The 12,596-nt window shown below is 47.4% G+C and overlaps 1 protein-coding gene across 1 annotated transcript in view; it reads right to left on the bottom strand.

Annotated features, from left to right (window-relative positions):
- LOC149369876 (uncharacterized) overlaps window positions 1–12,596 on the bottom strand; it is a 64,828-nt gene that overhangs the window by 35,150 nt on the left and 17,082 nt on the right. Inside the window, exon 4 of the mRNA XM_089559610.1 lies at window positions 2,892–2,995. Coding sequence (XP_089415736.1) covers window positions 2,892–2,995 — 104 coding nt within the window. The remainder of the gene's footprint in view (window positions 1–2,891; window positions 2,996–12,596) is intronic.

Raw genomic sequence — 12,596 nt, forward strand, 5'->3', positions numbered from 1 at the left:
CACAAAGAGATAGTAATCCGCGACGAGATAACGATCCATTATCAAACAAATGCAGAAGGGACGAGTGCCATGCCACTCATGTTTGCCACATCGGCGCACCTTCTATTTATCACCTACCTGGCTGAACCAGCTCGTTTGCCTTGAGGTAAGAAGGTGCGCCGATGTGGCAAACATGAATGGCATTACAAGCGTGAATGGCATGGCACTCACGCCTTCTGCATTTGTTTGATAATGAATTTTTATCTGGTCGCGGATTACTATCTCTTTGTGCCCCCTTTGTATATAATACCTGTTTGCGAAATAAATCTCAGTTCAAGTCCGGCGCTCGTCCTGGCTGCTCTACCTTCGTCCGTGTCTTTTCTTTCGCCGCTGGAATGTCTCACAATTGCACTAGCAACCAACTAGCCCAGCTTTCTACGCTCCATGCCGCCGCGGTGGCTCAGTGGCTATGGTGCTCGGCTGCTGACCCAAAAGACGTGGGTTCGATCCCGGCCGCGGCGGCTGGAATTTCTTTGGAGGAGAAATTCTAGAGGCCCGTGTACTGTGCGATGTCAGTGCACGTTAAAGAACCCCAGGTGGTCGAAATTTCCGGAGCCCTCCACTACGGTGTCTCTCATAGCCTTAGTCGCTTTGGGACGTTAAACCTCATAAACCAACCAATCTACGCTTAATGCCAACAAAGCGCTTGCGCGTCAACTTGTCGCCGCGAGTCATTTTTTTTTTCTGTCTAATGTAGTAATACTTCAGTAATGCACCACCAACTAGCCCGCACCATAACCCTTCTGAAGAACGTTAAGATATCAGAGCTCTGAACGGAGCAAATAAACGATGCTGCCCAAAACGGGCCCCGACACTCGCCATAAGCGCTGTAAACACGGGGTGCATAGCTGGGCTTGTAGCGTTCGACTCGTGTAGTGGTTGGAGTCGCCGTTTATTGCATTTCTTTTGTAAGCCACGTATACGCTACCACACGTCCACAAAACTAGTAACCGAGCATTCAGACACGAGGGGTCTGCCTAATTTTCGCGCAGATTCAAAGCCGCGTCGGGGACAGCGCTCCGGAGAAAAGCATGTTTTGCTCTCTGAGACGGGTATTGTCACCTAGAAGCAGTCCCACTGTCACGTGGTAGCTTTCGTTCTTACGCGATTTCTTTTACGGCTGATAAAAGAACCTATGTGAATGCAACATTGACGTAAATATTTCAACGGGCTGTTTTTCATTTTGATCTACAACTTTCGCATAGATATTTCATTCTTAACGCCAACGTTACCAATATTTTAAAATGTTAGCTTATTCATCTTTGCTGAATAATCATTTTGAAGAACGAAAAATACTGTAAACATGATTTAAATGGAATCTAGCGGCAAGGGTATTCTGGATTTTTCAAAAATCTTGATTGCTTTCAGCCCTGCTGGGGCTACAGCCTCAGTATTTAGCGTGCGGACGAGGCAGTACTTCGGCCCGGCTGCTGCTCTAAAACGGTGGTCTGACGCCATCGGCAGCTGCGCGTTTTAATTCAGGATATTTTCTAGTCTATGTGATATTTACTCATGTGCCTAGCTTTTAAGCACCCTGAAGCCATCAGGCGTAGTGACAGCGAAGCTGCGGCGGCTGCACACTCCACCTGGCCGTACGACGATTATCCACTTGCTCGCACAGAGGATAGTCCGCTGAATGTGCAGGAGCTCTCTGCGCCAGATTTCCCCTCCAAGATTTTCGCATTGAAAGTTCACCCTGTAGAAGGTCACCTAAGTAACTTGGCGCTGGTTCCCTCAGCACGGACGGTTCAATAAGGCAGCTTGAATTCTGACACCGCGTGACTTGTTCGTTTCACACTAAGCTCGGACAGCATCCACCATAGTCGAGAATCACGCTATCGAAGTGAGGATGCTGCTATTTCCTGCAGACCAGCACAAGCAGGCTCTGGATGGTGCATTCAACCCTCGGTATAAATTATTGCTTCCAAGTCTTAGCATATGGCTGCATATCTCGCCCCAAGAACTAGGCCATGACAGGCACCGTCATAACAACAGTTGACGTGTAAAAGACGGCTAAAACGTTGGTCAGTGCGTTGATGATTTATAAATATACGAGTTGCACTGGGTACTGTAAAGCACGACAGAAAAAAATTATCAACGGAAGAAAAAAGTGCGTTTACATGTAATTACTACTTCTCAAGAAGTTTTATTTGCTCAAATTCAAAGCGCATGTCATGTAGGCATGCATTCAAAAACAGCCTGTCCTTTTTCGCACTGTGGAAAAGCGACGAACTGATTTTTATATTAGAAACGTGTCCAGAATTTCACCCTTCGGTGTGTTTTTTCTCAACGCTTCACTATTTTATATTTTTGGTGCTATGGTGTGCATTCTCGTTTAAACCGGTAACAAAGCGACACTAAATTTCCAGCGTTGGTCATGTTTTTGCACGTATTCGGGCGTTCTTTTTGCCACGTGTTTAAACACTATCAGACTGTCTGATATAGTTCTTTCACACTGGATGTTGTGGTCATATACACTGTCCCTATGTAGGAACGCCAAATCTCAGGCACTTTTTGTGCGGCCTTCTCTTCTATTGATGTGGCTACAGAAAAAATAAATTATTATTTATTCTGTCATGAAGGTGCAATAAATGACCTCAAGCTCGCGCTTCTGTCGTCCACCATTTTTTATCTTGTTTAGTAGTACCCTGTAGAGCGTATAATTGAAGTCAACAGCTCCTGGTTTTGAGCGCGCTTTTCACGGAACAAAACCATTTTCGGCTTCAGTATCATGCTGTCAAGGTTGCAGATCCTTCTGCACTTTTATTCATCACAGGCCGCGACGGCCTTTATTGCGTTTTCTTGTTGTTATTGACGGCATGTGTGCGACACTGGGTAGCGCTACTACTCACCTTCATGCCAAGATCAGCAGTAGCTTTGCTGGCTTTCTCTGCAAGCTCTTCGTCGGTTAGGATGTGCGTGCTGTCACTGTCCTGCGCTTGATAGCAGAGTTCCCCTGCATATGAAGTTTGTTTCGACCATTCAGGTGTTAGCGCGAAAGTAAAACGATGATTGCACGATACCTTAAAGTGCGCTAGAGCAAAAAGGAAAGTTCCCCAGTAAGGCGTCGCCGTGCTCAAACAACAAAAAATGATTACTGCACCGGCACATAAAAAAAAAGACAGCAAAAGAGGTAGTGCGAGGCAAACCTGTTCTCGTGCTCCACTCTTTACTAAGGAATGCTGTCACTAAAAGCGACCCGTAAATCGGGTCACGCTACTCTCGTTCTGATTCGACGCATAGCTATACGCTCTGGCGGAACACGTTCTGATACTGCCCGTCAGCTTGTGCGCTCCATCCTCCAGCCACGGATAGTGTGCCAGGCCCAATTTACTCGCGTCAACCGTACGACAGTGGGACTCCCTTGAAACAATCAATGGGGAGGCTATGCGCGCCATAACTTATCTTCCTCGTATCACACCCATACGCATTCTGCAAGAGTACGCTCAACGTAATACATTAAGTGAAATCATCGACCAGCGTGAGGCAAACAGAGCACGCAAGATGTCGCTTCAGCTTCGTCGATTACAGACTCTTCCTCCATGGTCGTACTGTCAACTCACAGACAATCGCTCCTCTGATTTCACGCCGATATAAGTCGCGCATCTACCTTAAGAATGCATAATATACACCGATGTATCACACACAGCACTGCTGGGAGTTACCGCAGTTTACGGTCCCTCCTATCCTCATCTGAAATCCCGCGCTACATATAGCGCGGATACTTGCTCCCCCCTTGCCATCGAGCTTCAAGCGATACACAGTTCAATTGCTTCCCTTCCGTTCGTACCCACTTTCGATGTTCTTCTCATTTACACTGACTTGCTTGCCGCCCTTAAGCAGCTTAAGGCTATCCGGTGCACATTGCTGATTACACAATCCATTCACCAACTTTGCACAAAATGACCCTGTCCTGTGCGTATACACGACCCACATAATATTCCTGTGGATAAATGACACACTTTGACACATCAGACATTGCGCCACCTTCGCCCCTTCCCCGAGATCTGTTCCTGTCCCATGCTTCCTAGAAACCGGCTTTCCGTCAGCGAACACGCGCTCTAATTCCTCCGTGTTCGTACCCTCTCCCCTGCAGTCTCACTCGGGAAGAGGAGGTATCCGTGCGCCGGATTCGAGCAGGAGCGGCTGACTCCTGTGCGACATCGGTGGCGTGACAAACGTTTACAAGTCACTGACAAGTGTCCCCATGGTAGTGTTCCAGACCAGTGTGACGAAAAACACTTGCTGTGGACTTGCCCGGCTACAGCTTCCGTGATACGACAGTTCCTAAGGAAGGTAGGCCTGCGATGGGACGTTGCAGGCGGCTAGCGCAAGTGGACACATGATAATCGCTTTATCGAGAACTTTTGCCACTTGTTAAGCTAGTCTTGTTTACATCCCTTCGTTTAACTTTCTCTATCTTTCTCATTGTGCCTAATGGCAAACATATTGAATAATTAAAAAAGAAGTGCTGTCACGTAGGTATGGTTGAAAAAGCAATGTTGCAGGCATGATTGCATTAACAAGCACGAACTTCGTCCCTGTTGCGTCAGTTCCTTTAGAGGAGCTGATAGCTAGTAGAAGACATGGATGGAAAAACTTTATTTTCGTCAGAGAGCATGTGTGGATGATACCGTGTTAGATGGCCATCAACCCATGGCTGACGCCGACCTGGGTGGCCCACTCCACGGCCCTGGTCTGGACGACCGGGTCTGAGCTGGCCAACACGGCCTCCCACTGCTCGAGGAAAGGATCACGCATAATATCCGCCGGTGGCGGTGCTATGCTGCAGCTCCATAATATGTGGTCATAGGTTGCCAATTCGTGACACCATTTACAGTTTTAGTGCAAACTTTTAAAATGACTTCGTATAGGTGAAACTTCTTTTTCTTGGTTGTCTTCAATGTGAACGGCATTGATTGCATCCATTAAACCGGCGGAAGACCCGAAAGACTACGCGCTATTAAAAAAGCTCTTTCCATTTCAAGAAGATACAGTCAATATTTAGTTGTATTAGTTCGTGAAGTAAATGTTTATGACATGCATTGCTGAAAGCCTTTGAAAAATCTAGAAGTATACAGTCAGCTAGTGATGATAGGTCTAGAATATGATGCAATGCATGTGTAAACGATATTAGCTGTGTTTCGCAAGAGTAAGATTTTCAAAAACCATGGTGTGCGGACGTAAAAATGATTTATTCTTGTTTGGTTTATTGGAGTTTAACGTTCCAAAGCAACTCAGGCTATCAGGGACGCCGTAGTGAAGGGCTCCGGAAATTTCGACCACCTGGTGTTCTTTAACGTGCGCTGACATCGCACAGTACACGGGCCTCTAGAATTTCGCCTCCATCGGAATTCGGCCGCCGCGGCCGGGATCCAACCCTCGTCTTTCGGGCCAGTAGCCGAGCGCCGTAACCACTTAGCCACCGCGGCGGAGCTAAAAATGATTTAGATTCAAGCAAGTTAACAAGGTTGGTGAATATTGCCTGCTCGTGCATTTTGCAACAAGTGCTGGTAAGGGATATGGGACGCTAATTACTACGGGATCCTTTGCTACCTGATTTGTAGACTGGAACCACTTTTCCGATTTTCCACTGTGTAGGTAACATTTATTGGTCAAGTGCTTGCCGCAAAAGTTTGGTTAGTATAATAGGAGAATAAGCTGAAGTGATTTTAAGAACTGTGGATCAATACAGTCATAGCCCGGAGCGGGATTCCGAGTCCATCAATAAGCTTATTGACACTAGGAGTAGCAAGAGTTTTAGATGGCATAGAAACATAGTTGAAGTGGTGAGTGGTAGGTATATGTACATCACACAGGGCTGCAAAGTTGGCTGTAAAGAATCGTGGTACAAATGTTAGAAGGAGTGGGGTCGCTTCATGGGTAAGTAAGACGATGCTATAATTGGTGGAAGGATTTATGACACGCCGGAATTTTTTCACATCGGTGGTTAACATAGGGGGCAGTACATGTGAGTGGAAATGCTTTTTCGCGTCTTTGAGCGCCTGAACATACGTGTTGGAAGCCGCCGTACGAGTATACGCAGCTTATCACAGTTGGCGAAAGCTTTGCGTTGCATTAGAGGCGTTTTTTTTTGTTAGATAAACGCTTAATGTGATTATTATATCAGGAAACCTATAAGTGTGTGGTAACAGTGTGTTGAGGGATGTATAGTTCAGTGAGTTGGGTGACTATAGCTATGAACACGCTCCAGTTAGTTTGAACACTGCAGATATCAAAGCTATGAAGAAAAAACAGCGATAGAAGAAAATATTTCCTTATTTACCATCTGAAAATTTGATTTGTTGTAGTCTCGTATTATTTTCTCCTTTTTATCAGTATTCTGAGGGCCTATACTAATGTCAATGTGCATCAGCAAGTGGTCGCTAATGCCTAACAGGTATGTAATAGGTGAGGCTATGTCACATCGATTTGTCAGGATTAAATCTGCTGTATTCGCAGCTTTGGGTGTTATTCTAGTTGTCTGCGTACACAACTGCACAGACAAAAATACTGAGCACAGATATGAAAATTTGTGACCTTGAGACGAGGACGGGGACTTTAAAGGGGAGTCGGTATTCCATGTGATGAATTCCATGTGAATTTGAATTCGCCAAATAAGAGCAGTGGGGATGAAGGAAAGCATGTTGCGATGATATTAATGGCATCGTAAAGTTCATTACTAAACGTGCTGGTAGGCAACGAGGAAGGTAGACGTAGCATACACATTTTACCATTCTCTGGTGGTTAAAAGTGATGGCAAACGACACTATTTCTAGAACAGTATGGACATGGATACATGATGATGGGATATCACTGGCACTAGCTCGAAACACTCCGCCGCCTCCCTGCCTGCTACGATCACAGAGGAAAAATGAAAACCGATGTGCATTTAAAAAGATATCAATGTCGCGAACATGCGCAGTCAGCCAAAACATCGTTAACGCGATGTTTTTGGCGAATAGGTGTCGATAGCTGACGATAGAGGTTTTGACTTGTTAAGAACGCTTCTGATATTAGTAAAAAGGACCGATAATGAAGCTGTGGAAGCCCAGCCACTACCCCTCTCGCGTGCTTAGGATGTGCTATCCGAGCTGTACGGCATGTGCATGTGCGCATGTGGCATGTGCGCTGCGTGTATCAATGTTAATTACGGTGTCTGTGCTGGAATCGTATATGTAGAATTTTTTGTTCATAAGTAACTTCTAGCGCGTCTTGTGTGTGTGTGTGTGGGCGGGGGGGATTCAGGTTGGCGTTTCGTAAAGTCGAGAAGCTTTTTACGTACGAGCTTTTTACGCTTTCCTTCAGGCGGCTGCGCTTGGAGAGGATCAAGTCTGTTCTTTTAAAGTTCTAGAATTTTAAAATGACCGGATGATGACATTCGTCAACTGTGAAAGTTGCTAACCGGTGCGGGCATTCAATAGCATACGGGGAAAGAGAGTCAGGAAGGCAGCCGGTAAGAGCAATGGTTAGTTTTGCCTCTATGTCCCGACAGGTTTGATCGGCATCTGAAATGCCAGATAAAATTAAGTGCTTGCGCCGCGACCTGTCGCCAAGCTCATCCTCCCGTGATTGTAGTGAGCTGACCAGCGTGGAAAGCTCATTTATTAAGGCGGAAGCCTTTAATGTCTCATCGTTGTAAGCAGCAGTTGTCGACAGAAAATGTCACGCTTTTCAATTGGTGGAAACGGTCGTGACGACACAGTGCGCGAATTTCAAACGGGGCCAATTGTATTTTGGCTAGTAACCATGCAACCAATTGAAGGGATCGTATAGTGATGCTCCAAGTAAGTGGGACTGAGCTTAGTTAATTGCTTAATTATCCAATTAGCCTAATTAGCCTTACTAGTCAGGCCATATAAATAAAAAAAAACGATTAAGAAATTGGTCGAGCTCAGGAATCGAACCCCGGTCTTCGGCGTGAGAGACGAGCATGCTATCCACTCCGCCATGCCAGCTTTTTTTTTTCTTTATTGCCTGTTTTTGGCTTATGACATTGCACAACAAAAATACACATAACGCTATATACATACGACACTGTCGTGGTCAGCCAGCACGCGACTGGCTTCGTCAGCTTAAAATTCCCGCAACATACACAACGGCTCTAGTCTTGAGAGCCACTCGGGAGGCTCCGCAGCTGCTTTTTGGCTTGCAAGAAACCAGTCCATGCATGAAACCAGTCCCGAAAATAAATTCGGGCCGGTCGTGCGTCTTTGTCACAATGGTAGCCTGCCATTCTGGAGCGCCATATACAGTGGAGGCCCAAGAGCATTATGAGATCAAAAGGTACCCCATCCTCATTATCAGTGCTTAAATAGCGAATTCCGTGCGCGTCAAGTGGTAGCTCTTTCTTTATGGTCCTTTGTAACACGTCCCAAAAATAAACCCCTTCCCAGCAGTGCAAAAAAACATGGTCTATTGTTTCAGGCTGTTTACAAATTAAGCAGTTCGATCCCCACGGTAAAAAGAAATCCTTTCCCTCTAGAAACTTTTTAACTGGTAACGTCCCGGTATGTAACTTAAAAAAGAAAGTCTTTACTCCTGGTGGCACCTGCATTTTCTTCACCCTTTTTAAAACATCCCCTCCCGGGCCTCCACTGTACAAGGCCCTGTACATGGGCTCTGGGAAAACAATATCACAAAGATCATTGTACAACTTTTTCCTTTTGCTTTTCCACAAATAATCGGTGGAAAAACGTGCCGAAAGAAACCGAACGCTCGCTACAATCTCTTTGTAGTAACCAAAAGTTCCACCAGAGAACTCTTCTGTGGATACCACAAACTCCGGCAGCAATCGCCGCAGCTTCACTTGGCACACGGTGCGCAAGAACGGGTCTGTGACGTCGCGAAAAAACAAAAAACGGTTCACCAGCTGCCTTAAAAAGAGGTGCCCTAGCCCTAGCCCCCCATCTTTTACCCTCCGGAACAGGTTCGTTCTGCTACAACGTTCCCATTCGGACGCCCATATGAAAACTGCAAAAATCCTGTGTAGCTTCTGAACGTTCACACGCGAGCAATGCAAAACCTGCATCACATACCAGAGTTTGCTAATAAAAAAAAAGATTGCAGACTGTAGCTCTGGCGAAAATTGAAAGGCTGGTGCCTTTCCATTTCCCAGCTCGGTCACGTGCGTCTTTAGTTTGCTCTTTCCAATAGTCCTCGCTATCGCGATAAGCATCGAGCGGAACGCCCAAATACTTGCCCGGGGTCGTCGCCCACGGTACGTTGGCGAAATGGTCCGGGTGGGATGGCCACCATCCCACCCGAAAGGCTCGACCACCAGGACCGTGCTACTGAAGTTGAAGCCGGGAATTAAGGTGGACGATTTGCCACACCAGGTCCGAGTAGCTGGTGAGCTGGCCCTCGTTGTTGTCCCTGGGCGACCGATGCAGTGCCTGCGTTGCCACGGCACGGGTCACGTTCGCCGCGACTGCAAGGTGCCCAGGTGTTTCCTGTGCAGGCGCTACGGACACGTGGACGCGGACTGCGTCCGTACCAACGCGTCAGCTACCGGGGTCGGAAAGGCGAACGACACTGCGGAACTCATGGACATCGCCGAGGCGGAGGACGCAGCCACTGGTACGGACGAGGCGGGCAAGTCGGCTTCCACACTTGCGACGTCAGGGACTCCCAGTGACGACACCAAAGCGGCCGACGAACCAGAGAGCCAACTCCGCCATGCCAGCTCGATGGTTTGGAATGAACAAAGGCGCGTCTAGTGAATACGGTGTCTTCACTCACTCTCATCCTCCTCCATTCCCTTCCGGCGAGGCTTAGGTGTCCACCGACAAATGAGAGACAGATACATTTCCTTTCCTCAAAAAATGGCTGAGGCTTAGCTTAGGTTAAGCCTAGTCAGATGCGAAGCATATTGTCGCCGAGTTGCATATCGAGCACGCCGCTTGGCTAGACGTTCTTCACGCTCTTCATCAGTCTCTGTAGCACGCCGAAACTTTTGCTTCTCATTCCAACGAGCAGCCCTGTCTCCAGGAGGCATCTCTATCCTTTTTTTTTATTTATTGCCTGACTTCGGCAAGAACCACAGTACACAAATACACTTACAGAGCGCAATGAGCAACAATTAACAACACTATCCGCCCGGGGGTGCGTGGCTTCATCATATTAAAACTCCTTAAGCGTCACCAAAGGCTCGACTCTTTCGAGCCACTCGGGAGCTATCCCGTGTACGCCTAGCAGCGGCAGGCGCACCCCCTTGTATACCGCCGCTACAGCATCACGTGTTCACTACAGCGCACCTAGCGGCAGAAGCAGGAACACATTGGTCGGGACGCCTCGCGCGACGGCGCGAGCTGGGGCCCCGTTTCTCCTAGGTCGTTACGTCACGCATCACGTGGTCCTCCTTGGTCGCGACGCCTCGCGCGACGGCGCGAGCTGGGCCCCCGTTTCTCATCTGCTGTGACGTCACGCACCACGTGGTCATCCTTGGTCACGACGCCTCGCGCGACGGCGCGAGTTGGGCCCCCGTTTTTCATCTGCTGTGACGTCACGCATCACGTGGTATGACATGGAGGTCACGAAAGGTCAATGGTAACGACACCGCCGCGCTCGAGGAGCTGGGTTGGGCTATTTTAGTATGCTTCGCATAAAAACCAATTTACCGACGAGCGAGGCGTAGAACCGAATGGGCGATGGCGTTCTATGGACTCCTTGGCAGCGTTGCAAGACGCTGTCGCGTTCCACTCTTAGGGGCGAAGCTTACCATCTTAACCACACATCAGTGACCACACTTTAGGTCAAAAAAGTGCCCCCTGCATTTTGTGACACAGTTACTGCGTAATTTCCTTTCCTCAAATACAATTTTCATTTTCTTCATTACGGCTACTCTTTATCTTTCTTCTTTCACTCCCACTTCCTCCCTTCCTCTACGGTGCGGTTCAGGTGTCCGCCGAGATGACAGAGAATTACTGCGCCATTTCGTTTCCTCAAAAAGCGTTGCGTTCAAAGGGCAAGGCATCGCGCCGAACGGGTGGTGGCGTTCCGTGGACTCCCTGGCAGCGCTACAACGCGCTGTCGAGTTCCACTCCTAAAGGCGAAGCTTAAGCGTCATTAATTAGCAGTTAATTATTATTCAGGCATTAATCAGTAATTAACAATTAATTAGTGATTTGTCATCACTTAGTAATTTGTACTCAATTACATGTGACGCCACCAGTGCCACAGAAACAGCGAAGGTGGTGCGGAAAACGCTTCCGCCTCTACCCACTTTAGACAGTCAAAGTGCCCCCTGAATTTTTTGTGTGTTTATGCTTAAAATTTCTCGCTTAGCTCTTCAATTTTTTTTTACAGTTTTCCTCTCCCACATCCCAACGGTTCTGAATTTCAGTGATTTCTGTTTAAATTGCTTTCTGTCCGGTTTTGATAGCTTTAACTCAGCCGTTAAATCGGTTAGTGCTTTTGAACTTTGCAGGAAGCAAGTGTGAACGCCCTTTAGAAACTGAAATATAACTTGAATTTGTTCCGCGGGTTCGACGACAAATGAATTTGACTAGTCACGGAAGTAGCTCCACCACAGTGTTGTAAACGCCAACGCGTATTCCTTCTTTGCCGCATTTCTACCACAACGTTGTTAACGCCAACGCATGCAGCGAACATCTTTCACTGCAGCCATGTCGCTGAAAGCGCGAATGAGGTGTCCCCTGACTCGCGTTTCCTTTCTTTTCGTGACAGTCTTAGAGGCTTCAGGTTCACCTGCGGATTTTGCGGGGTAGGAGGCCAATAGCGATTTTTGCGCGGGCATGGAAGCTGATGACGATGACGACGTGCAGTGACAGGGCGAGAATGTGGCAGTTTAACATGAGGCGTGATCGGTTGCCGCGATCGTTTTTTTTTTGTTACCCGGGTTTGGGATAGCACGTTTACGTCATTTCTCAAAAAACAGGAAACAATACATAGAAACAAGGAAAAACCAACAGAGCATGCATAACAGCATGTGTACATCTGGTGACGTTGTTATCAGCCAGCCATAGGCTGGTTATTTCTTATTAAATAGTCCTCTTTCGCAGTAGCCAGCGAAACTGATCTGTTCGAGCCGCCGCTGATTCGTAACCCAGTCGCGGCGATATTTATTTTATATCTGCAGGTATCCGAGAGACTTCAAACGCACCGCGCTTTTTTCAGAATTTCTAGTCAAATAGCGCTTTCGAAAAAAAAGCCAAACGGTCTTCCGTACTGGAACCAAGTGTCTCTTGTTTGGAGATTCATTTTGTTCTCCAAGCCGCCGCGGTGGCTCAGTGGTTATGGTGCTCGGCTGCTGACCCGAAAGACGCGGGTTCGATCCCGGCCACGGCAGTTGAATTTCTTTGGAGGAGAAATTCTAGAGGCCCGTGTATTGTGCGATGTCAGTGCACGTTAAAGAACCCCAGGTGTTCGAAATTTCCGGAGCCCTCCACTACGGCGTCTCTCATAGCCTTAGTCGCTTTGAGACGTTAAGCCCCATAAACCAAACCAAACCAAACCATTTTGTCCTCCCTTGTGTTACGTAGTATCTATTTATTTGTTTGTTCTCCCTATGAATATACCTGCGATTAAATAAATTA

Source organism: Amblyomma mixtum, chromosome 1, assembly GCF_055824585.1.
Source record: "Amblyomma mixtum isolate Tamu chromosome 1, ASM5582458v1, whole genome shotgun sequence".
Lineage (NCBI taxonomy): Eukaryota > Metazoa > Arthropoda > Arachnida > Ixodida > Ixodidae > Amblyomma > Amblyomma mixtum.